Below are 27219 nucleotides of genomic sequence, written 5' to 3'. Positions count from 1 at the left end.
CAGCACGAAAGAGGTGAGAGGATACAACACACAGATCAAAGTCTGCAGAGCACATGGAACTGAAAACAGGGGAGGGAACATAGATGGGGGTGAGAGCCTGGGCGGAGAGACGGAGCGGCACAGCCACAGACAAGACACAGCACAGCAATGAGAGAGAGGGCAGTACTGAGGGAAGGAGGGAGGTGACAGATGAGTGCGAGGGAAGAAAGACTGTAGAAATGAAATATGACAGAGTCTGAGGGCAAAGAGAGGATAGGAGTGGCAGAAAGAGGGGGTGAGAGGTGGAGAGAGGGTTGGGAAAGATTAAAGATGATAGAAAGGGAGGAGAAGCTAAAGAGACAGAAGGGGAAGATAAGGAAAGGAGGAGAGGGTTGAAAGAGGGAGGGCAGAGATGAGATGGGAGGTTTGTTGCAAAACAGCTCTCTGGAAGTGATGACACCAACAGAAAACCCTTCCAATAACTTCCTATGAGACCAAGAGCAGCAGCAGTAGGAAGAAGCTGCACAGCACAAGATACACGCAGTGGGGGAGGCCAGTTACACACAGGAGGAGGCTGTACTGTGGAGGAGATACACACATGAGGCTGCACTGTGCTGGAGGTATTACTCACAGGAGACTGTACAGGAGATACACGTAGGAGGAGGCTGCAGTGCACACAAGTTACTAACAGGAGACACCAACCCCAAGCTCGAGTTATATGCAGGAGGAGGCTGCACAAAAGTATCACATACAAATAGGAGTTGGCTGAATTGTAGAAAAGATATACATAAGGGGGAAGCTACACTGTGCTACAGGCAAGAGGTAGCTGCACTACAAAGAGTTTACACAGCAGAAAGAGACACAGTATAGGAGATATGTACAATACACAATAAAGAGGCTGATGACACAATACAGTATGCAGAGTGTGCACTGTAGAGACGGCACACAGAAGAAACGGAACCACTGAGCATTGAACTTATGCACAGAAATATAACAAAACAAGAACTAAAAGACAGGCGAAGGCATAAAGGAAGAAGTAGTGACTGTACATAAGTAGGTTGTTGCCAGCATTACACACACAGCAAAAATTTACACACAAGTTGCACAGAGGTGGGGGTCAACCACTGGGAAGTGGGAATTTACTTAATTTGAAGAGGCTGCACAGATCCTACAAATATAGGGTGAGACTGGGAAGCACTATTTTTGAGTTTCACCCTCCCTTTACCTCATGTCCTCCCGGGGTGGTGTACCCCTTCCACCTGGAAACCAGATGAACATGTTGCGAGGACCAAATTTAGGATTATACAGAACCCCGCCGGGGCCTTACCAGGTAATCTATACATTATTATTTAACCAACATTTTTATTTTATCTCCCTCACACATAATAGTAGGTTAAACTATGGATTACTTTCCATTTTCACAAATGCCAGGTATACACACCATGCACTAATTAACAATATTAACTAGAAGTTAAATTAATTTATAAGATTAGAACTTTATACTGGAATGAGTACATTATTGTGGGTTTTGAAACACTGTTGCATTCTCTCTGAATGTGATTATTATTATTATTATCCTTTAATCTGATTTGAAACTAAAGATGTGTTTTTGTCATACTAAAATGTTCATGTTTTTACTGTTTAATCACTTTCATAATTCTTATTTACAGATTATTAAATGTTGTACTTAAATTACCAAATCTTATTTTTAGGGGGATATTTACCAAAGCTTGGAGAGAGATAAAGTACAAACCATTCGGATTGTAACAAACACAGCATGTAAAATGACAGAACATCTCCCCCATAGACAGTATGCTTTTATTCTTAAGCCACTTAGGCCCAAATGTATTAAGCCTTAAAAAATTATATGGTGGAGACGGATAAAGAGAGATAAAGTACCAACAAATCTGCTCCTAACTGTCATTTTTCAAACACGGCCTGTGACATGGCAGTTAGGAGGAGGCATGTCACTCTTTGGGGGGAATTCAAATGTTTGAAAAGTCAGTTGGGTGTTTGTTTTTTCCTGTCGATTCCTGTCTAAACAGACACCCAGCTGACTTTTCAAACAATCGAATACCCCCCTTTAAGTGCTCCACTTTATCACTTTTTAAGGCATAACACACTTGGGCCTTAGGGGTCTATGCCCAAATACATTAAGCCTTAACAAGAGATAAAGTGGAGATGGATAAAGACATACCCTCCAACATTATACACACAATGGCCCTCATTCCGAGTTGTTCGCTCGGTAAATTTCATCGCATCGCAGCGATTTTCCGCTTAGTGCGCATGCGCAATGTCCGCACTGCGACTGCGCCAAGTAAATTTGCTATGAAGTTAGGATTTTTACTCACGGCTTTTTCTTCGCTCAGGCGATCGTAATGTGATTGACAGGAAATGGGTGTTTCTGGGCGGAAACAGGCCGTTTTATGGGCGTGTGGGAAAAAACGCTACCGTTTCCGGAAAAAACGCAGGAGTGGCTGGAGAAACGGGGGAGTGTCTGGGCGAACGCTGGGTGTGTTTGTGACGTCAAACCAGGAACGTCAACCACTGAACTGATCGCAGATGCCGAGTAAGTCTGAAGCTACTCTGAAACTGCTAAGAAGTTTGTAATCCCAAAATTGCGAATACGTCGTTCGCAATTTTAAGATGCTAAGATTCACTCCCAGTAGGTGGCGGCTTAGCGTGAGCAACTCTGCTAAAATCGCCTTGCGAGCGAACAACTCGGAATGACCTCCAAAAATCGGTACAAATTAGAAAAAGGGGCGTGGCTCCTGGTAAAGGGGCGTGGTCACGCCCCTTTTCCTATACTTTCAATGGAAGTTTGGAGAGCCAAAAATAGGTACAGACCATAAAAAAAAGGTACTGTACCTATTAAAAAGGTACAGTTGGAGGGTATGCAAAGAGCGATAAAGTACCAGCCAATTAGCTTCCTAACTGCCATGTCACAGGCTGTGTTTGAAAAATGACAGAAGCTGGTTGGCTGATCATTTACCACTCTAGGGGAAATGTACTAAGCAGTGATAAAAGTGAAGTGAGCCAGTGGCGAAGTTGCCCATGGCAACCAATCAGCTACTCTGTATACTTTTATAGTATGCAAATTATAAATGTTACGTCAATGCTGATTGGTTGCCATGGACAACTTCTCCACTGGCTCACTCCTCTACTTTTATCACTGCGTAGTATATGTCCCCCTTTATCCGTCTCTACTTTATCTCTTTTTAAGGCTTAATACATTTGGGACTATGTACAAAGCCTTGGAGAGAGATAAAGTGGACAGAGATAAAGTACCAGCTCATCAGCTCATAACTGCAATGTTACAGGCTGTATTTGAAAGTTGACAGTTAGGAGCTGATTGTCTGGAACTTTATATCTGTGCACTTTATCTCTCTCCAAGGCTTAGTACATAGACCTCTTAATTAAGAGCACTTATGTGTAGCCTTGGACTGTTTGTTAACTGCTGACTCATGTACAACCCCCCAGTTATGAATTTAGGATACTTACACTTAAAACAATTCTTAAATTACTAAACCTGTATATTATTTAGAACTTTTGCATTACCAAGTTTAAGGTAGGCCGCTTTTTAGGCATACTGTAGTTGTCACATATTGCAATATGTACAGGCCCCAAAAGACTGATCAGATAACCCACCATTGGTATAGTAAAATGTGAAAGCTATTGTACATTGCAGTTCTGTGGCCGGACTGCCTGTCAGATCATTACCTGTATATCAGTATACAGGGCACTTAGAGCACAGTTATTGGTTAATGGCTCTTTACCACTTGGTTCCTCAAAACAAATCACATTTGTGTTATTTTACAATGTGAAGCAACCGATGCTGTGACTGTGGTTATTCTGGGTGGAATGTGTAACCTTTGAAGCAGGATTACCCAGAAAGAGTTACACGCTAGCAAATTAAATTTAATGTAAGCAGTGGTACTGAGTAGGTCTTTGTTTGACTTCTCTGTCTCAACTTGTCCAAGCTCAGTGTGCTATAGAGGCTTGTAGACACTAACTGAAGGGGTGGGGGTCATGTTCACCATTATTCTTCACCCATTATCATCAAATACATACTTAAAGGCCTGTAATACACAGGTGCTATTGCAAAAGTTGGCACAATGGAAAAGAAAAAGGAAGTAATGTAAATCAATTTATCAAGAAGTATGACCACCACAACAACCCATGTGGACTTTGTTGAGGATCCAGTGTTTTCTAGATCTGTGTCGGTGTTACAAATGTGTGCGCAGTTGCGGGCAGCTGTGAAAGCGGTAGGTGTCTCTATAGAAATCCCAGCGGCTGTTCAATTAGCAGATTTTCGCACATCCTCTGAGTCAAAAATTTCATCTGCAACAGCATTAGAGTACAGCTATGAATCAGGCCTTGCATGCTGTGCTGTTTATAACACTGCACTGCAACTATGGGGCTGGCATTGGGAATACTAGAAAAGTAACAAAGATGTGAAATACTATGTCAGCTCATACACAAACACACTGCTTCAGGCAGATACTCTCACTTTCACTTTAGATGATTGATTGATAAACATGACATGCTTTTTTTCTCCACTTTGCAACCTTTTCCTTTCCACTGTCCTTGTAGATCCCTTTGTGGTATTTCCCATCATTTCTACTCACTAGTCACATTATCAGACCTTTTTGCAGCCTATTGTGCTCATCAAACAGAATGTTAGGGGGTAATTCTGAGTTGATCGCAGCAGGAATTTTGGTAGCAGTTGGGCAAAACCTTGTGCACTGCAGGTGTGTCAGATATAACATGTGCAGAAAGACTTAGATTTGGGTGGGTTATTTTGTTTCTGTGCAGGGTAAATACTGGCTGCTTTATTTTTACACTGCAATTTAGATTGCAGATTGAACACACCACACCCAAATCTAACTCTCTCTGCACATGTTATATCTGCCTCCCCTGCAGTGCACATGGTTTTGCCCAACTGCTACCAAAATTCCTGCTGCGATCAACTTGGAATTACCCCCTTAGCTCTTACAATCTGGGCCCTCTTGTGCTTTTCCTTCTCTCACATATCCCATCATTTCTTCACCATCAACAGTATCAAACGTTTTGGTTTGGTTGTCCCGCTGCTGATTTGGTTCTTATGACTGCTGACGCAGCAATGTTTCTAAACCTTGTCCTGCAGTATTTTGTACGGCAAGTCACTTGATTTTGTTGTGTGTGTGTGTGTGTGTGTTCTTCCAGTTACATGCACAAGCCCTTGGGGACACTGGGAGGGATCCTATTGGATCCCTGTTGGAGAATGCAGCATAGATAAGTCCATCAGCTTCTATTAAGCAACACAATCTATAGTTGCCACTGGTTTCGGCTGCAAGCTCCAGAAAGTTTTGTTTTCCGGAGCTTGATGCATATATGTCTGGGGTCGGGAACCTTTTTTCTGCCAAGGGCCATTGGATTTTTTCAACATCATTCGCGGGCCATTTTTTAAGCCTACCCCCCCCCCCCCCCCCCCCTCCCCAATGTCTGCGCTCTCTTAGGCAAGTAGGTTTGCCTTACACAGTGCCCACATTAGTACTCCTTATACATAATGGCCACAGTAATAGCTGCTCATACATACTGCCCCCAGTAATGCCAGATACACAATGCCCCAGCATAGTGACGGTTACACATAATGCCCCAGTACAGAGCCAGTTACACATAATGCCCCAGTACAGAGCCAGTTACACATAATGCCCCCCAGTACAGTGCTAGTTACACATATAGTGCCAGTTACAACTAATGCACCAGTATAGTACCAGTTGCACATAATATCCCCAGTAGGGCCAGATACACATAATGCCCCAGTAGAGTGCCCGCAGGGCACTCACGACCACTGCAGGACAGATCCCATCCAGACTATTGCACACCACTAGTCCCGGTCCTGGGTCCGCTCCTCACCGCATCACAGCCATTCCTCCCGCCCGCAGCCAGCAGAGCAGACCTCCGTTGATATCTCTCTAAAGCTGCCTCACATCACCGCCCGAAGCACACTGCATCATGGGAGATGTAGTTTTCTCACACAACCCTGTATACAGTGTAGAGTGTGAGAAAACAACATCTCCCGTGATGTCATGCGCGGCGGACGGCTTTACACTCTACAGTTGCCTTGGTAGGGCCAAGAGTCGAATAAAATTCTTCTGCGGGCCTTATAAGGTCCCGGGCTGGAGGTTCCCCACCCCAAATATATGGGAATGCCGTCAAACCTCCAAAAACTGCATTTTCTGATGTTTGCCCATATTTATGGTGTTGATGCCACATTATGTCATCCCTATACCACCCTAATCTAGCTACCTTTCTGTATGGCATATTTCTTGTCTCTACCCTACTTCTCCTCAATATCTTTATGTACTGCATTTTGCAAACAAGCCATATTTGGTTTCTAGAGATTACTTTAATATGTAGTCATCATCACTAACACAATGGATGGTGACATTTTGTTATCTGAACCCATTTGCAACGTATCATAAAATGCCTCATGCATCAGTGATATCACTAGTTTCTTGTGTTTTGATAGGCTGTTTTCTCATTGTATTGTTTCAGCCATACTGAGTTTCACAAACAGGTAGACTGCAAGGCGACCATTGTAAGGAAGTTTGCAAAGTTGCATATCACTGCTTATTCCACACAAAACATTTATGACACTTATTTGGCAATTTAAATTACATCCAAGCTTTGCTTCCTCTGGTTCCCTTTATTTAGCTCTTCCCCCTGGCTCACTACCAGCATCACCATATGACTGTCTTATGACAGGGACTGGGTAGGACCACGAGATTAACATTTGCAATGCTGTAAAAATGAAAGTGTTCATAATCAACCAGTGGGTGCACATACAAGCATAGTTCCTGTCACACACTTTGCAGTCATACTCAGTAGCACTTTTTGTCACAGCATGACCTTGTATTTGTGTGCTCTCGCTCCCACATTAGTAACAGGAGTGTTAAGAATAACAGCCTTTTCCCAGCATGCATTGCAGATCCTTGTCGTGAGGAATCTGGTCTATCCGGCTAGGTGAGGCGTGTACACAGTGCACCTGGGCAAGGGGGGAGAGGAGGAGTGGTGAGGTCTATGCACAAGTAACAGTGAGTGAGGAGGAGAAAAAAGAATGGGTAGAGCACATGGTAGGATATAAAAAATTCAGTTGTGTAATTTCTTACATAATTTACATGGCTTTTAAAAAATAATAATAATCATTAAATGAAATAAGTGTTTTTATTATATAAATAACCACTGCTGCCGCTTAAATATAAACAAGTTCTAGCTAATTTGGCAAAGTAGTCAATGACTGATTACAGAGTCACAAGCTAAAACCACTCACTAACTGAGCAGGCACTCTTAGCCAATGTAGAGTGTGCAGGAGGAGGCCAAAATCTAAAGAATAATATAGTGTATACTGCAGCATTGATAATTGTATGAAATCACATCTTGATCAAATGTAGTGCTCTCAGCAAATCTACATGTTAGGGGTTGCATGTAAGGTTCTTTCTCTCTGTGTCAGTGATTATCCAATTAAAAAAGATGAGACCATAGTGCACACTGTACAAATGTTATTGCTAGTGTAACATGGTGTTGATAAACTTGTCTATTTAAGATGAGGGCGAGGAATTTTATAGCAACTGTAACAAAGGAAAAAACATGATTGGCTGATTCATAGTTTAACGTACAGTATGTCTGTTTGTTGAATGTATTTTGCATACATTTACACTGCGCATGCTTTAGAAAGGGGCGCACGCAAATACGGATGATGTATTATCGTACACATTTACACTTATGACTAAAGAGGTGTAATTGATCTGTATTGGGGCATTCTCGCATAGTAAAGTTCATTGGTGGAGATTCAGGGGGCTATTCAGACCTGGACTCAGCCGCATGTTCGCACTGCAGCGTCTGCATCCAGGTGGTCTGCGCATGCGCACCAGCAGTTGCGCATGTGCACGACCTTACACATCCAGGAAGGATGCAGCCGCAGTGTGATTGACATCGGTGGACGTGTAGGGGGGTGTCGTCGTGGCCTCACACATGCTGCGTGGCCTTGCCCTGTGCTGGGCGGCCCCCAGCTTGTGAGGAGATAAACGCAGATCTGGCTGCGTATATCTCTGAATAAGGTCCTCAGTTAGTTTTTTTGTGCGTCGCAAAGTAATGTTAGCCCAACGAGCATTTGCGACCCAACAGTGCTACATTTGAATTGATCCGTCGGTCACAAGGCACCCCAAAAACAATTGAATTCCTCACAAAATGTATTTATCCTCACAGAGCTGTGGACCAGAGCACTATCTGATTAGTATGGCTAGAACTTGTTTTTAACCATGTTGTTGGAAGCCAAATCGTGAACTACCTGCTATTTAGTTATGGTGACTATGATGCCCTATATCAGTGGTGGCCAACCTGTGGCTCTCTAGCCACATGCGGCTCTTTCTTTATTCAAATGCGGCTCCTGACACTCGATGTCAGATGTCTGTAAAAGATCCAGAAACCGCTGCGCTGCAGCTGGGCACCACCGCAGTGCCAGAACCACTATGGGGACTGAGGGAGCTGAATACTAGGTGAGACACCCACTGTCAAGCAGAGGGGGACTACAGGTACCTCGGCACAGACCACCGCGGGTTTGTAGCGGGGACTGCTGGACCCATGTGGTGAGGGCTGCTAAACACATAAGAGGCTACTGCAGTGGCACAGGGGGGTTGAAGTGACACATGAAGGGCTGCAGTGACAACATGAGAGGCTGCTACAGTGGCATGGGGGAGCTGGAGTGACACATGGGGGAACTAAAGTCTATTATGTTAATTTGGCTTTTAAAATGTAATTTTTGTGGAATGTATTTTATATTGGATCTAGCTTTTTCAATGTATTTTTTTTACCAGGGGCGTGGCCTAGCGGGCACAAAGGCATGCCCCATTTTTGTACACGCTCCTCTGGTGTCAGCTGTTTTACATACCCAAAGATTTTTCTTAGCTCTTTGTCGCTGACTGGTTGGCCACCCCTGCACTATATGCTAACCTATTGTGTATCTTCAACTGAAATACTATATAAGTATAGTAGTGTAGTATAAAAACAAAACCTGTAGAGTATTAATGAACATATTTGACAAGCCTCTAACACAAAAATAGGACTTCTACACTGTAAGCCCAGTGGAACAGAACAATCTCACATTCTGTTTTATTGCATGTTACTGGTTTATACTTTATAGTATGTTCATCTTGTCTCCCTGAGTTCATAGTGCTGTTGATAGGGAACAATATAAATACTGGATATAAATAAAATAATAATGTGCCCATGATATAGTTATACCCATCACTAACTATAAAGTCACACATTGACCACAATATTTCCTTTTTAACTTGTAGCCAAAAACTCCTGAACGACAGTGCAGACATCTTACAAACCAACAGACAAACTCGCACCCTTACTAAATACACTATCACTCAGCTTATAGTGGCAGAATTATTACAGTCAGATGAGCATAAAAATGATGAACTCGCACGCTAACCACATACCGTGCACACTAACCACATACCGTGCACACTAACCACAGACAGTGCGCACTAACCATAGACAATGCGCATTAACCACAGACACCACAGACAGTGCGCGCTAACCAAAGACAGTGCGCTCTAACCACAGACACCACAGACAGTGCGTGGTTACCACATACACTGCGCACTAACCACAGACACCACAAACAGTGCACGCTAACCACAGACACTGCGCGCTAACCACAGACACCACAAACAGTGCGCACTAACCATAGACACCACAGACAGTGTGCAATAACCACAGACAGTGCACACTAACCACAAACAGTGCGCGCTTACCACAGACACCACAGACAGTGTGCGCTAACCACAGACAGTGCGCGCTAACCACAGACACCACAGACAGTACGCGCTAACCACAGACACCAGAGACAGTGCACGCTAACCACAGTGTGCACTAACCACAGACACCACAGACAGTGTGTGCTAACCACAAACAGAGCACGCTAGCCACAGACACCACAAACAGTGCGTGCTAACCAAAGACAGTGTGTGCTAACCACATACAGTGCGCACTAACCACAGACACCACAGTGCGCGCGCTAACCACAGACAGTGCGCATGCTAACCACAGACACCACAGACAGTGAGCGCTAACCAGACAGTGCAGGATTAACCACAGACAGTGCGCGCTAACCAGAGACACCACAGACAGTGCTAGCTAACCACAGACACCACAGACAGTGCGCACTAACCACAGACAGTGCGCAGTAACTACAGACACCACAAACAATGCGTACTAACCAAAGATAGTGCATGCTACCACAGACAGTGCGCGCTAACCACAGACACCACAGACAGTGCGTGCTAACCAGACACTGCGCACTAACCACAGACACCACAGACAGTGCGTACTAACCACAGACACCACAAACAATGCGTACTAACCAAAGACAGTGCGTCCTACCACAGACAGTGCGCGCTAACCACAGACATCACAGACAGTGCGCTCTAACCACAGACACAGCGCACTAACCACAGACACCACAGACAGTGTGTGCTAACCACAGACAGTGTGCGCTAACCACGGACAGTGCGCGCTAACCACAGACACCACATACAGTGCGCACTAACCACAGACACCACAGACAGTGCGCGCTAACCACAGACACCACAGACAGTGTGCGCTAACCACAGACACCACAGACAGTGCTCGCTAATCACAGACACCACAGACAGTGCGCGCTAACCACAGACAGTGTGCACTAACCACAGACAGTGCGCACCAACCGCAGACAAACTAAGAGCCACTCCATTTGCTAATAACAGTGTTTACATTTTACTCCACAAAAAATTACATATATCCCCAAATTGCGCCAAATAACCCTATTTGGCACTCCATGAACTTTGTGACTTATCCGCACTATGGGGGTCATTTAGACCTGATCTCTGCTGTTTTTGCACAGCGTGCGATCAGATCCTAACTGCGCATGCGTATGCACCACAATGCGCAGGCACGTTGCACAACAGTAACAGACATCGGAGCCTAGCGACGGGATGGTGCGAAAAATCTGGAGATTGACAAGAAGAGGCATTCGTGGGTGGCAACTGACCGTTTACAAGGAGTGTCCGGAAAAACGCAGACGGGCTCAGGCGTTTTCAGGGAGGGTTTCTGACGTCAGCTCCGGCCCTGATCATCAGAATTCTATCGCACAGGAAGAGTAATACCCCTTTTCCACTAGCTCAAAAAACACGGGTAAATGCAAAGGGGTGCGCATTTACCCGTGTTTTTTGCAAGTGGAAAAGAGTCCCCCCCCGCAAAACCCGGATCAAGTAACCCGTGAATCCTACCCGGGTAAATACCTGGGTAGGACACGGGAATGATCCGGGTAGGGTTGTAGTGTAAACGGGAGCCGTTTACACTGTATGGAAGGGCGGCGCTGGGAGATCATGTGATCTCCCAGCGCCGCCCCTGCCATGTCACTAGCAGCGTCACCAACCCGGCAATATTCTGGGTTGGTGACTGCTGATGGGAAAGGGAGCTGAGCACGGGCCGCAGCCGGGTAGCACTCGTGTCAGGTTCCCGGCTGCGACCCGTGCTCATAGGTGGAAAAGGGGTATAAGTCTTGGGCTGCGTAGACACTGCACAAAATCAGTTTGCACGATGACTTCTGGCGCCTGAATTTCAGCTCCCGCCCCCCAGGACTTTTTGCGTCATGCCTTTTAGTTTAGGTGGGTTTAGCCGCTTTACGCGCCTAAACCAGACTGCTACGGGCACGATATGCACAATGAAAAAAGATAAATTGAATATCAGCCCATTATATCTTTAGATCACTTTAGATGGGAGATCGGGCGCAATAAAACAATTTAATTCCGCCCATTCTTTGCTATGTGTAACTGAATAAATAAACAAATTCCTCTTTAATTATAAAATATTGAGGCATACATTTCAGTTTAGAACATATTAATCACAGCTGGTAAATCTGAGTGCCACTGATTCCTGCTCTATACAAATTAACATGATTACTGCAAACGTTTAAATACTGATAAATACACAGAATAATTACAGTATACAAATCTACAAACTGCAAATTCACACACCAACTGCAAGCTTACTGCCATCAGTAACTAACTACAGACAAACCTGCACTAACTACACAAACTCAAGAAGTAGCTGTATAAGCTAACATGGTAACTACACACACAATAATGATAAATCACACTAACTACAAAGTCACAGACTTACTACAAATCTACACTCTCATGGGGCTGATGGAGAGTAGCGCACACGCCTATTGGTGGACTCGGAGTATATCTTGTGTGCATATGCACATGCTCCAAGACTGAAGAGGAGTAACTGGGCTGTAATGGAGTGTTCTCATGTAGGCAAAGCTCATTGAAGGGAGTTTGGTGGAACTGCAGGCTTTGCAAAGCTGGAAGTAAACCATACTTGACTGTTGCGGGAAACTCCAGATTTTTCGAGCAGTCCTCCGCGCTCACCGAGTGGCAAGATCTCCTGCATCCTGCCCTCTTCCTAGTGAAGCAGGCAGAACGTAAAGCTTATCACACATCATTAGAAGGAGGCCTGGCATACTCTGGCGTGGGGTATGGCTTAAGGAAAAGGTGGCGTGGCTTTGATTTCATCACTGTGGCGGCATACCCAGCACCAGTACCGTAACTAGGCATTTTAGCGTTGTGTGCAAGAAATGGCATTGGCGCCCCCCCCCCCCCCCCCCCGCAAGCGCGCAATTATTTTAGGGGCGTGGCTTCATAGGGAAGGGGTGTGGTCACAAAATAATACCAATTCATACTACGGTGCACAGTAGTCTCCATTATTCAAATTATGCCGCACAGTAGCGCCACAACACCAGGTAGAGCCCCTTTTACACATTGCGGCAGACAGCGTCCCCTTTTTTCTCTGACGTCCTAGTGGATGTTGGGAACTCCGAAAGGACCATGGGGAATAGCGGCTCCGCAGGAGACTGGGCACAACTAAAGAAAGCTTTTAGGTCACCTGGTGTGCACTGGCTCCTCCCACTATGACCCTCCTCCAAGCCTCAGTTAGATTTTGTGCCCGGCCGAGGTTGGATGCACACTAGGGGCTCTCCTGAGCTTCTAAAAAGAAAGTATATAATTAGGTTTTTTATTTTACAGTGAGACCTGCTGGCAACAGGCTCACTGCAGCGAGGGACTAAGGGGAGAAGAAGCGAACCTACCTGCTTGCAGCTAGCTTGGGCTTCTTAGGCTACTGGACACCATTAGCTCCAGAGGGATCAACCGCATGGAACTGGCCTTGGTGTTCGCTCCCGGAGCCGCGCCGCCGTCCCCCTTACAGAGCCAGAAGCAAGAAGAGGTCCGGAAAATCGGCAGCAGAAGACATCAGTCTTCACCAAGGTAGCGCACAGCACTGCAGCTGTGCGCCATTGCTCCTCATACACACTTCACACTCCGGTCACTGAGGGTGCAGGGCGCTAGGGGGGGGCGCCCTGAGCAGCAATAAAAACACCTTGGCTGGCAAAAATACCACAATATATAGCCCCAGAGGCTATATATGTGATAATTACCCCTGCCAAAATCCATAAAAAAGCGGGAGAAAAGTCCGCGAAAAAGGGGCGGAGCTATCCTTCAGCACACTGGCGCCATTTCTCCCTCACAGCTCCGCTGGAAGGAAGCTCCCTGGCTCTCCCCTGCAGTCTACACTACAGAAAAGGGTAAAAAAGAGAGGGGGGGCACTAAATTTAGGCGCAGTATATATAACAGCAGCTATAGGGGACATAATTCAGTTAGTCCCTGTATTATATAGCGCTCTGGTGTGTGCTGGCATACTCTCACTCTGTCTCCCCAAAGGGCTTTTGTGGGTCCTGTCCTCTGTTAGAGCATTCCCTGTGTGTGTGCGGTGTGTCGGTACGGCTGTGTCGACATGTTTGATGAGGATAATGATGTGGAGGCGGAGCAGATGCCTATAGAAGGGATGTCACCCCCTGCGGGGCAGACACCTGAGTGGATGGACTTATGGAAGGAATTGCGTGCACGTGTCGACTCCTTACACAAAAAAATTGACGACATGCCAAATGCGGGACAGCCGGCTTCTCAGCTCGTGCCTGTCCAGGCGTCTCAAAGGCCATCGGGGGCTCTAAAACGCCCGCTACCTCAGATGGCAGACGCGGATGTCGACACGGATACTGACACCAGTGTCGACGACGATGAGTCTAGTCTAATGTCCACTAAGGCCATTCGTTGCATGATTGAAGCAATGAAAGAGGTGTTACAAATTTCTGATATAAACCCAGGTACCACTAAAAAGGGTATTATGTTTGGGGAGAAAAAACTACCCATAGTTTTTCCCCCATCGGAAGAATTAAATGAAGTGTGTGAAGAAGCGTGGGCTTTCCCTGATAAAAGATTGGTAATCTCTAAGAAGTTACTAATGGCGTTCCCTTTCCCGCCAGAGGATAGGTCACGTTGGGAGACACCCCCTAGGGTGGATAAAGCGCTCACACGTTTGTCTAAAAAGGTGGCACTACCGTCTCCGGATACGGCCGCCCTCAAGGAACCTGCTGATAGAAAGCAGGAGGCGATCCTGAAGTCTGTATATACACACTCAGGCATTATACTTAGACCAGCTATTGCGTCAGCATGGATGTGCAGTGCTGCCGCTGCGTGGTCAGATTCCCTGTCAGAAAATATTGACACCCTAGACAGGGACACTATTCTGCTAACCATAGAGCATATAAAAGACTCAGTCTTATACATGAGAGATGCACAGAGGGAGATCTGCCGGCTGGCATCTAAAATAAGTGCATTGTCCATTTCTGCTAGGAGAGGCTTATGGACTCGCCAGTGGACAGGGGATGCAGATTCAAAAAGGCACATGGAAGTTTTGCCTTATAAGGGTGAGGAGTTATTTGGGGATGGTCTCTCGGACCTAGTTTCCACAGCAACTGCTGGGAAGTCAGCATTTTTACCCCATGTTCCCTCACAGCCTAAATAGGCGCCGTTTTATCAGGTACAGTCCTTTCGGACTCAGAAAAACAGGCGTGGAAAAGGCGGGTCCTTTCTGTCCAGAGGCAGAGGTAGGGGAAAAAGGCTGCAACAAACAGCAGGTTCCCAGGAGCAAAAGTCCTCCCCCGCTTCTTCCAAGTCCGCCGCATGACGGTGGGGCTCCACAGGCGGAGCCAGGTACGGTGGGGGGCCGCCTCAAAAATTTCAGCGATCAGTGGGCTCGCTCACAGGTGGATCCCTGGATCCTGCAAATAGTATCTCAAGGGTACAAACTGGAATTCGAGGCGTCTCCACCCCACCGGTTCCTAAAATCTGCCTTGCCGATTACTCCTTCAGACAGGGAGGCTGTGCTAGCGGCAATTCACAAGCTGTATTCCCAGCAGGTGATAATCAGGGTGCCCCTACTTCAACAAGGACGGGGTTACTATTCCACACTGTTTGTGGTACCGAAACCGGACGGTTCGGTGAGACCCATTTTATATTTGAAATCCTTGAACACATACATAAAAAAATTCAAGTTCAAGATGGAATCGCTCAGGGCGGTTATTGCAAGCCTGGACGAGGGGGATTACATGGTATCCCTGGACATCAAGGATGCTTACCTGCATGTCCCCATTTACTATCCTCACCAGGAGTACCTCAGATTTGTGGTACAGGATTGCCATTACCAATTCCAGACGCTGCCGTTTGGACTCTCCACGGCACCGAGGGTGTTTACCAAGGTAATGGCGGAAATGATGATACTCCTTCGAAGAAAGGGAGTTTTAATTATCCCGTACTTGGACGATCTCCTAATAAAGGCGAGGTCCAAGGAGCAGTTGTTGGTGGGAGTAGCACTAGCTCAGGAGGTGCTACACCAGCACGGTTGGATTCTGAATATTCCAAAATCACAGCTGGTTTCGACGACACGTCTACTGTTCCTGGGTATGATTCTGGATACAGTCCAGAAAAAAGTGTTTCTCCCGGAGGAGAAAGCCAAGGAGCTGTCATCTCTAGTCAGAGACCTCCTGAAACCAAAACAGGTATCGGTGCATCACTGCACGCGGGTCCTAGGAAAGATGGTGGCTTCTTACGAAGCAATTCCTTTCGGCAGGTTCCATGCCAGAATCTTTCAGTGGGACCTGTTGGACCAATGGTCCGGATCGCATCTTCAGATGCATCGCCTAATAACCCTGTCTCCAAGAACCAGGGTGTCTCTGCTGTGGTGGCTGCAGAGTGCTCATCTTCTAGAGGGCCGCAGATTCGGCATACAGGACTGGGTCCTGGTGACCACGGATGCCAGCCTTCGAGGCTGGGGGGCAGTCACACAGGGAAGAAACTTCCAAGGACTATGGTCGAGTCAGGAGACTTCCCTACACATAAATATTCTGGAACTAAGGGCCATTTACAATGCCCTAAGTCAGGCAAAATCCCTGCTTCTACACCAGCCGCTACTGATCCAGTCAGACAACATCACGGCAGTCGCCCATGTAAATCGACAGGGCGGCACAAGAAGCAGGTTGGCAATGGCAGAAGCCACAAGGATTCTCCGATGGGCGGAAAATCGCGTGCTAGCACTGTCAGCAGTGTTCATTCCGGGAGTGGACAACTGGGAAGCAGACTTTCTCAGCAGGCACGACCTCCACCCGGGAGAGTGGGGACTTCATCCAGAAGTCTTCACGCTGATTGTAAATCGATGGGAACGGCCACAGGTGGACATGATGGCGTCCCGCCTAAACAAAAAACTAGAGAGAAACTGCGCCAGGTCAAGGGACCCTCAGGCGATAGCTGTGGACGCTCTAGTGACACCGTGGGTGTACCAGTCAGTTTATGTGTTCCCTCCTCTGCCTCTCATACCAAGGGTACTGAGAATAATAAGAAAACGAGGAGTAAGAACAATACTCGTGGTTCCGGATTGGCCAAGATGAGCGTGGTACCCGGAACTTCAAGAGATGATCTCAGAGGACCCATGGCCTCTGCCGCTCAGACAGGACCTGCTGCAGCAGGGGCCCTGTCTGTTCCAAGACTTACCGCGGCTGCGTTTGACGGCATGGCGGTTGAACGCCGGATCCTGAAGGAAAAGGGCGTTCCGGAGGAAGTCATTCCTACGCTGATTAGAGCCAGGAAAGATGTAACTGCAAAGCATTATCACCGCATATGGCGGAAATATGTTGCTTGGTGTGAGGCCAAAAAGGCCCCAACAGAGGAATTTCAACTAGGTCGATTTCTGCATTTCCTACAAGCAGGAGTGACTATGGGCCTGAAATTAGGCTCCATTAAGGTACAGATCTCGGCTCTGTCGATTTTCTTCCAGAAAGAACTAGCTTCACTACCTGAAGTTCAGACGTTTGTGAAAGGAGTGCTGCATATTCAGCCCCCGTTTGTGCCTCCAGTGGCACCTTGGGATCTCAACGTGGTGTTGAGTTTCTTAAAATCACATTGGTCTGAGCCACTTAAAACCGTGGATCTAAAATATCTCACGTGGAAAGTGGTCATGTTATTGGCCTTGGCTTCAGCCAGGCGTGTGTCAGAATTGGCAGCTTTGTCATGTAAAAGCCCTTATCTGATTTTCCATATGGATAGGGCGGAATTGAGGACTCGTCCCCAGTTTCTCCCTAAGGTGGTATCAGCTTTTCACTTGAACCAACCTATTGTGGTGCCTGCGGCTACTAGGGACTTGGAGGATTCCAAGTTACTGGACGTAGTCAGGGCCTTGAAAATGTATGTTTCCAGGACGGCTAGAGTCAGGAAAACTGACTCGCTATTTATCCTGTATGCACCCAACAAACTGGGTGCTCCTGCTTCTAAGCAGACTATTGCTCGCTGGATTTGTAGCACAATTCAGCTGGCGCATTCTGCGGCTGGACTGCCGCATCCTAAATCAGTAAAAGCCCATTCCACAAGGAAGGTGGGCTCATCTTGGGCGGCTGCCCGAGGAGTCTCGGCTTTACGACTTTGCCGAGCTGCTACTTGGTCAGGGGCCAATACGTTTGCAAAATTCTACAAATTTGATACCCTGGCTGAGGAGGACCTTGAGTTCTCTCATTCGGTGCTGCAGAGTCATCCGCACTCTCCCGCCCGTTTGGGAGCTTTGGTATAATCCCCATGGTCCTTTCGGAGTTCCCAGCATCCACTAGGACGTCAGAGAAAATAAGATTTTACTCACCGGTAAATCTATTTCTCGTAGTCCGTAGTGGATGCTGGGTGCCCATCCCAAGTGCGGATTGTCTGCAATACTTGTACATAGTTATTGTTAACTAAAGGGTTATTGTTGAGCCATCTGTTGAGAGGCTTAGTTGTTTTCATTCTGTTAAACTGGGTATAGTATCACGAGTTATACGGTGTGATTGGTGTGGCTGGTAGGAGTCTTACCCGGGATTCAAAATCCTTCCTTATTATGTCAGCTCGTCCGGGCACAGTGTCCTAACTGAGGCTTGGAGGAGGGTCATAGTGGGAGGAGCCAGTGCACACCAGGTGACCTAAAAGCTTTCTTTAGTTGTGCCCAGTCTCCTGCGGAGCCGCTATTCCCCATGGTCCTTTCGGAGTTCCCAGCATCCACTACGGACTACGAGAAATAGATTTACCGGTGAGTAAAATCTTATTTACACATTACGGCAGAATGCGTCCCCTTTTTACACATTACAGCAGACAGCGTCCCCTTTTTACACGTTACCGCAGACAGCGTCCCCTTTTTACACATTACCGCAGACAGCGTCCCCTTTTTACACATTACCGCAGACAGCGTCCCCTTTTTACACATTACGGCAGATAGCATCCCCCTTTTTACACATTACGGCAGACAGCGTCCCCTTTTTACACATTACGGCAGACAGCATGCACTTTTTACACCTCCAGCAGCCAGCATCCCCTTTTTACACCTCCAGCAGCACTGTCCTGGCAGGCACCCATCCTCCCCACCCCCCACACACGCTGATTGTTGGCCTCAGTAGTCAGTACTGCTGGAGGTGAGGCCAACAATCAGCATGTGTGGGGGGATGGGTGCCTGCCAGGACAGTGCTGCTGGAGGTGAGGCCAACACTGGCAGGCACACTGTTTTAGTGCCAGTGGTTGCTGATTCACTAAGTGCCGATTGGGCCCCCCGCCTGGCAGCCGCGATACAGCAGCATACTCACTGTCAGGCTGATATACAGTGAGTCTCCGTCCTGCTGCTGCCTGCTTCGTTCGGCCACGGCGCCTCTCGTCTCTGTGTGGCTGGAAGTGAAATCCAGTCCACCGCACCACTACGCTGCCCGCTGAGCCTGTCCCGCAGCCCGCTCCGTCTCCCGGTCACATGCACTGCAGCAGGAAGGAGGGGGGCCCGCTGCACTGACTGACTGTGGGCGTGAGCTGGCTCTGGTCCCAGGGCAGCTGTCAAATCAGCGTGCGCTGATAGCCTGCTGGAGCCGGGCCGGCACAATCCGAGGCCGTGGCGGGGCCCCCTGAGACTCATGGGGCCCTAAGCGCATGCCTCGGTTGCCTAGCGGCAAACCCGCCCCTGTCGCCCAGCACCCAAATGAGGAAAATCCTTTGTGCATTGCTGTTTAGTGCCTGCCGTCGCTGCCGGTCCTACCGCTTCCCCTGCCGCCGGGTGCCTGAAGCTCCTCTCAGCCGTAGCACAGGAGAGCTTGCGCTCTCTATCTATAGGAGCTGCTGGCAGCGCCGATCATCGCTGCGGGAATCACTAAAGGAGGCAGAGGTGTCTCCGTCTCCCTCAGGGGGGGTTTCTGAATACTCAGAACCCCCCCTGCGTGCAGGACAGCACTACAGAGGCGGCCAACGGGAGGCAGGAGGCAATGAGAGTGGGCGGCGGGCAGCGGCCGTGTGGGTGGTGTTGCCAGATGGTGCACCCACAGTGCAGTTGCCCTGTGTGCAATGCCCCTCTGGCACACACCTAGTTACGGCTCTGCCCAGCACTCTGGGAGCTGCTGGCATGCCCCCAGATCCTCTGTCTCCCATGAATAGACGCTGTGCGCATGCCCCAGCGCAGAGAGTGACAGGAGCCTCCCAACTGCCCCCCACCCCATCACGGGAGACTGCGGGCAACAGAAAAAAATGGGACTGTCGCAGGAAAATCTGGACAGTTGGGAGGTATGGCTTATACTTGGGATTCTGGGTCCTCAAGGAGGAGGCTGGACTTAATGATGCAAATTTGCATCTTTAGTCCCACCCATCCTCGTGGACCCACGAATCACAACATTTTGAGGGCGTTTGACAACTGTTTGGAGACATATATTTTGCATCAAGCACAGAGTAGGTGCAAGTATGCCCTGATCACACTAGAAGCAACCAAGCGTACAAATCGTGTGCGGGCACACCACAGGATGCATACGGGATGCAGTTAATTTGCGGATGCCGGAATCCCGACCTCTGACAATTCCGACATCCGGAATCACAGCTAACAGGCTATTCCCACTCGTAGGTGTCCACGACACCCATAGAGCAGGAATAGAACCTGTGGCGAGCGCAGCGAGCCACCGAGCCTGCAGTATGGCGAGCACTGTGAGCCCGTAAGGGGACTTTTTGCACACGCCCCACTGCTGGCATACTGACGGCCGGGAGGCCAGTGTCGGTATACTGACGGCCGGGAGGCCGCCGGCATATCATACTGATCCCTTGCATACAGAGGAATGTACACATTTTTTTTTGAACGCTGTTCAGGAGCAACATATTTCCTTCCCTCTGCAGCAGCAGCCCCCCTGGTAGCCACGTGACTAGGCTACCAGCAAAGGCGTGTGATCAGCACTATGCGGTCACCCGCTGGAGAGACCTGGCTGCGTCGGCCCTCCCATCTCCTCTGGCCCCTGGATGTAAGTGAGCTGCCACTCTGAAATAGAAAATAGCACAAATTTTATCTAGAAAATCAATGTGTTTGTGAATTACATTTGCAATTCAATTCCAGTGTGAGTTCATCGTGAGAACTGCTTGCAGGACCCAGCTGACACCTAACTGGATTGACCCCTTATAATACATCTCAGAAAAGCATCCTCCCTTTATATACTGCCAAATACACCTTTTTCATGGATGTGAGATATGACATGGCAACACACAGGAATACAGTAGGTGCAGAGTACAAGCGCTCTTCACATATGTGATTAATTTGTGCATAGTATCCATTTTGGAGTACAAACGTATCACAGACAGGTTGTCAAGATGTCAGTGCAAAGCATTCAATGGGTGGAATACAATTGTTTGTAAAGTCAGTTGGGTGTCTGTGTTTTCCTGTCTATTAGATAGGAAAAAACAGACACCCAACTGACTTTTTAAACAATTGAATACCCCCATTATGTGCCCCAGCAACATCAGATTCAATTACATTTTACACTCGACAAATCAATCTCTGCACATGCTAAATAGAAATAACAGAGAGAAACTTCTCACTTTACATTTAGCTGGCATTGAGAAAGAGAGAGAGAGAGAGAGAGAGAAAAACAACTGCCCCAAAACTGCATAACGCAGGCCTGAGATGGACAAAATAATTACTGTCTCGTTCATTGCTTGACAAATTGCATCATGCAACTCTCCCAGTAGCTGAGAATGGTAGGACCTTAGCTTGAGAAAATGATGGTACAGCAGGAGAACACTGACTGAACCCATACTTGCCTACCTGCCTATCCGTTTAGTAGATAGACAGTGTCTAGTTAGACAATCAATAGATAGACACCAAATATTAGACAGACATTAGGTTGACAGGGTCAAAAAGTCGACATGGAAAAGGTCAAAAGGTCGACATGGTCAAAGGTCGACAAGATAATTGTCGACATAAAAAAGATAGACAAATGTGTTTTTTTAATTTAACATGTTTTGGGATTATTTCATACTTTCTCTATCCATGTCGGCATAGAGTTGGTTATAAACCTTGTGGCGAGCGCAGCGAGCCACCGTGCCCGAAGCGTGGCGAGCGAGGCGAGCCCCGCGAGGGTATGCCTTTCTGCAATTGGGGTGCCAGATGACAAAACTATCCACACAAAGCACAAAAATGCAAAAAACATGGTGTCTACCTTTTTCATGTCGACCTTTTGACCATGTCGACCTTTTGACCTGTCGACCTTTTGACCATGTCGACCTAATGTCTGTATAACATATGGTGTCTATCTATTGACTGTCTAACTAGACACTATCTATCTTTCATACCGGAACCGCCTACCTGACCCTCTCCATGAGGGAGAAAATGCTCTGTTCCTGGACTTTCCTGGTAATGTATGATTGCTATCACCTGTGGTGAGCTAGGTAATTGATAAGACAGGTGTTTCACCACAGGTGATGGCAATCACACATTACCAGGAAAGTCCAGGAACAGAGCATTTCCTCCCTCATGGAGATGGTCAGGTAGGCAAGTATGACTGAACCTTAATACCAGTGGCATATTTAGTTTCGTATCGCAGTGATACTGTACTAACGAACATGATGCTGGTATTTAACATTACCTACCCCTCTGGCGTTGCCCTCCACAGTGCCATACACCGATCTGTTGCTGGCAGCCTACCGCTGCCAGTGACTGCTACTGTGTCATGCGCATGCAGGACAGCCAGTCTGAATTTGTGCATTACACTTTTATCCAACAGCCGGAAAGGCAGCACTGGGTCCCCATTGATGACATTGGGGACCTTATCACACTCTCCATCTATAGATGGCTTAAGTGATAAAGTGACAAAGGGCCTAATTCATGTTTGTATGCTGTGGCCAATTATCACGCAACAGGGCAATTATTGGCAGACTGCACATGTGCCACGATTGCAATCCACATGCACAAAAGTTCCGCTGCGATCACGCTCAAAATGAGGGTTTCACTGAAAAGTTATTGACAGGAAGTGACCGTTTGGAGGTGTAAATGGAGTGTTTATGGGGAGTGGTTGGGAAAAGGCAGGTGTGTCATGGCCATTTTTGGGGTGTGTATCTGCTGAAGGTTGTGAGATTGTACATACAAAAACATGGCGTCGGAGTCATACTGCTATGTCCAGTATATGTAGCCATCAGGGATGTGAGGTGAGCTAAATGGCTCAGGAATCGCTGCACACAGGGCCGGATCTAGGGGAAGGGGGGGGGGGGGGGGGCGAAGGGGGCGACCACCCCCCTAACACAGTCATAGCCATGCCCACTTTTGAGCAGAAGAGAGCTCTCCGGGGAGAGCCTGAGACAGAACGATGTGCTGCAGCTTATACCACAGCAGCACAGAGAAGCCAGGAGAGCAAGGGTTATAGAGCATATGCCCCTCACTTGCTGGTGTGTGGGTACTAGGACTAATAAATACAATTACCCCATAGCACAGTCACATGTACATAGAACAATCACAAAGCTCTATCTCAGTCGCACTCAAAAAGTTCAGTCAGAATTGAGAGGAGGAGGAGTTAGGATTGCAGATGGGAGGAGTTGGGCCTGTAGAGGGAGGAGTCAAGATTAAACAGTAAACCGCCCCCCCCTAATGAAAAGTCTAGATCCGTCCCTGACTGCACATCACTGGTAGCCATACACCAACCCTTAGCCCTGATGTTCCTGTGTATAGGCTGTGAATGTGTACGCAGTTGCGAATGAGTTTGTAAAAGTTCTGGTAGGCATATCTTTTCATTCCTGGGCAGCAACTTCACTTGCTAACATTATCAGCTCGGTAGCTTAGACAATCGCACTTACTAATGCATTAGCGTAGAAACATGAATTAGACCCTAACATCGGTAATCTTAGTTTACTGCTGTTTACTAAATACTGAAAGGAAATTATATAACCCCTTAGCGAATGTTAAAGGAGTTACTGTATGTCTGGTTACATGGGGCCATTACATGATTTCTTCAGCAAGAACCATTTTAAAATTGTAGAAAGCCTTTCTGTCATTTTCTCCAGAGAATTGTCTCTTCTCCAGTTAGTAATTAGACCCAGTAGCCCTAAAGTCACCATGGTCAGTCATTCAGTCATTCTTCCCATTCAGTGTCATGAATAATTTAACTCAAAAATAAGGCACAAAGTAGCAGCATTCACTTTAGAGAAATAAATTAAAGTTTATATAAATAAATGTGGTGAAACTAAAGTTGTAGCTGGCTGGGTTTATAGGACTACTTTCCAGAGCAGCCGTCGCCAACCTGTTTCTCTTGAGCCACATGCGGCTCTCTCTTTATTCAAATGTGGCTCCCAACACTCAGTCACCTGACCACAACAGATCCTGGAAACTGGTGCACTCCAACCAGACACACAGCAGCACCACGGCGACTGAAAACTGGGGAGCCAGACACTGGGCTGTAGTGACATATGAGGGTGGGCTGGAGTGACCAATGGGGAGTTGGCTGGAGTGACACAGAAGGATCCTGGCAGGAGAGACATAATGGGGTAGCTGACTGGAGTGATACAGGAGGGTGCTGGCTAGAGTGACACAGGAGGGTGCTGGCAGGAGTGACACAATGGGGAGCTGGCTGGAGTGACAAAGGAGAATCCTGGCAGGAGAGACACAATGGGGAGCTGACTGGAGTGACACAGGAGGGTGCTGGCTGGAGTGACACATTGACACATGGGGGAGCTGGCTGGAGTGACACATGGAGGAGTTGAAGTGTATTATGTGAATATGGATTTTTCAATATATTTTATGTGGATCTGGATTTTTTTATTATTTTATGTGGAAGTGTCTTTTTCAATGTATTTTATGTTGATTCTGGCTTTAAAATGTATTTTATGTGGATCTGGCATTTTCATTGTATTTTATACCATGGGGTGTGGTTTAGCAGGCACAAGGTCACACCCCATTTTTGCACACACGCCTTCGGCTTGATGTCGGCTCTTTGACGTACCTAACAAGATTTTCTGTCTCTTTGTCTCTGACTGGTTGACCACCCCTGTTCCAGAGCATCTACTAACTTCCATAACTAAGAGTAGATTGTTTTAGGGAGGTGTTTCCAGAAAGTGTACAAGTGAAATGCATCTAGCAGTTGGCAGACACACTGGCATACAGTATTCATTATACCACTTTTACACTAATGCGCAGCAACCCGGGATTTTGCATATAGTAAAAGTAAACACCCCAGAACAAGTCCCGGGTCCCTGATCCTGCTCTTTACCTGGGTCAGGGCTGAGATTTGGGAATTTGGTGGCTTGCTAGAAAGCTGTATTACAGTGCCCGGCCACACACTAACTTTAAACAAACTATGTAAATTCACCCACTAAATACAGACAAATATGCATGTAAAATAAGCAAATTAACAGTTCTCAAACATACACAACTAATATGGTAAGTAAGCGCATCTACCTAAAATAATAGGAATAATAAGGAATTTTGTTATGCGCAAATCATTTTATGGTTATAACCCAGTGGTTCCCAAACTTATTTGAGTCACAGCGCCCTAGAGTATCATAATTATTTCTCTGACGTCCTAGTGGATGCTGGGTACTCCGTAAGGACCATGGGGAATAGATGGGCTCCGCAGGAGACTGGGCACTCTTAAAAGAAAGATTAGGTACTACATCTGGTGTGCACTGGCTCCTCCCTCTATGCCCCTCCTCCAGACCTCAGTTAGAATCTGTGCCCGGCCAGATGGATGCACTTAGTGGGCTCTCCTGAGCTCACTAGAAAAGAAAGTATTTGTTAGGTTTTTTATTTTCAGTGAGATCTGCTGGCAACAGACTCACTGCTACGAGGGACTTAGGGGAGAGAAGCAAACCTACCTGCTTGCAGCTAGCTTGTGCTTCTAAGGCTACTGGACACCATTAGCTCCAGAGGGATCGAACACAGGGCCCGACCTCGATCGTCCGTTCCCGGAGCCGCGCCGCCGTCCCCCTTGCAGAGCCAGAAGACGGAAGAACCAGGAGAAAATCGGCGGCTGAAGACTCCGGTCTTCAATAAGGTAGCGCACAGCACTGCAGCTGTGCACCATTGCTCCCACAGCACACCACACGCTCCGGTCACTGGTGGGTGCAGGGCGCTGGGGGGGGGGGGGGGGGGGCGCCCTGGGCTGCAATATGTATACCTTTTTGGCAAAATGCACATAATACAGTTATAAACTGTATTTCTCTGACGTCCTAAGTGGATGCTGGGGACTCCGTCAGGACCATGGGGATTAGCGGCTCCGCAGGAGACAGAGCACAAAAGTAAAAGCTTTAGGATCAGGTGGTGTGCACTGGCTCCTCCCCCTATGACCCTCCTCCAAGCCTCAGTTAGGTTTTTGTGCCCGGCCGAGAAGGGTGCAATCTAGGTGGCTCTCCTAAAGAGCTGCTTAGAGTAAAAGTTTTATTAGGTTTTTTATTTTCAGTGAGTCCTGCTGGCAACAGGCTCACTGCAACGAGGGACTTAGGGGAGAAGAAGTGAACTCACCTGCGTGCAGGATGGATTGGCTTCTTAGGCTACTGGACACTAGCTCCAGAGGGACGATCACAGGTACAGCCTGGATGGGTCACCGGAGCCGCGCCGCCGACCCCCTTGCAGATGCTGAAGAGAGAAGAGGTCCAGAAATCGGCGGCTGAAGACTTCTCAGTCTTCATGAGGTAGCGCACAGCACTGCAGCTGTGCGCCATTGCTCTCAGCACACTTCACACCAACGGTCACTGAGGGTGCAGGGCGCTGGGGGGGGCGCCCTGGGCAGCAATGAAAGTACCTATACTGGCTAAAAATACATCACATATAGCCTCTGGGGCTATATGGATGTATTTAACCCCTGCCAGGTTGTCAGAAAAATGGGAGAAGAAGCCCGCCGAAAAGGGGGCGGGGCCTATTCTCCTCAGCACACAGCGCCATTTTCCCTCACAGAACTGCTGGTGGGAAGGCTCCCAGGCTCTCCCCTGCACTGCACTACAGAAACAGGGTTAAAACAGAGAGGGGGGGCACTTATTTGGCGATATGATTATATATTAAGATGCTATAAGGGAAAACACTTATATAAAGGTTGTCCCTGTATAATTATAGCGTTTTGGTGTGTGCTGGCAAACTCTCCCTCTGTCTCCCCAAAGGGCTAGTGGGGTCCTGTCCTCTATCAGAGCATTCCCTGTGTGTGTGTGCTGTGTGTCGGTACGTGTGTGTCGACATGTATGAGGACGATGTTGGTGAGGAGGCGGAGCAATTGCCTGTAATGGTGATGTCACTCTCTAGGGAGTCGACACCGGAATGGATGGCTTATTTAGGGAATTACGTGATAATGTCAACACGCTGCAAGGTCGGTTGACGACATGAGACGGCCGGCAAACAAAATAGTACCTGTCCAGGCGTCTCAAACACCGTCAGGGGCTTTAAAACGCCCATTTACCTCAGTCGGTCGACACAGACACGGACACTGACTCCAGTGTCGACGGTGAAGAAACAAACGTATTTTCCTTTAGGGCCACA

General features: G+C 47.5%; 1 protein-coding gene across 2 annotated transcripts in view; it reads left to right on the top strand.

Annotated features, from left to right (window-relative positions):
• Positions 1-352: 352 nt before the first annotated feature.
• The window catches only part of SMARCD2 (SWI/SNF related, matrix associated, actin dependent regulator of chromatin, subfamily d, member 2), a 124279-nt gene continuing 97412 nt past the window's right edge, over positions 353-27219 (top strand). Inside the window, exon 1 of one of the 2 annotated variants that reach the window (XM_063959468.1) lies at positions 353-1309. In XM_063959468.1, coding sequence (XP_063815538.1) covers positions 1208-1309 — 102 coding nt within the window. In that variant the 5' untranslated portion in view covers positions 353-1207. Of the gene's footprint in view, positions 1310-7013; positions 7098-27219 lie in introns of those variants that run through there. The other variant, XM_063959469.1, reaches the window with a different exon arrangement.

This window comes from Pseudophryne corroboree, chromosome 3 (genome assembly GCF_028390025.1).
Source record: "Pseudophryne corroboree isolate aPseCor3 chromosome 3, aPseCor3.hap2, whole genome shotgun sequence".
Lineage (NCBI taxonomy): Eukaryota > Metazoa > Chordata > Amphibia > Anura > Myobatrachidae > Pseudophryne > Pseudophryne corroboree.
This window is presented reverse-complemented; position numbering and strand designations above follow the sequence as displayed.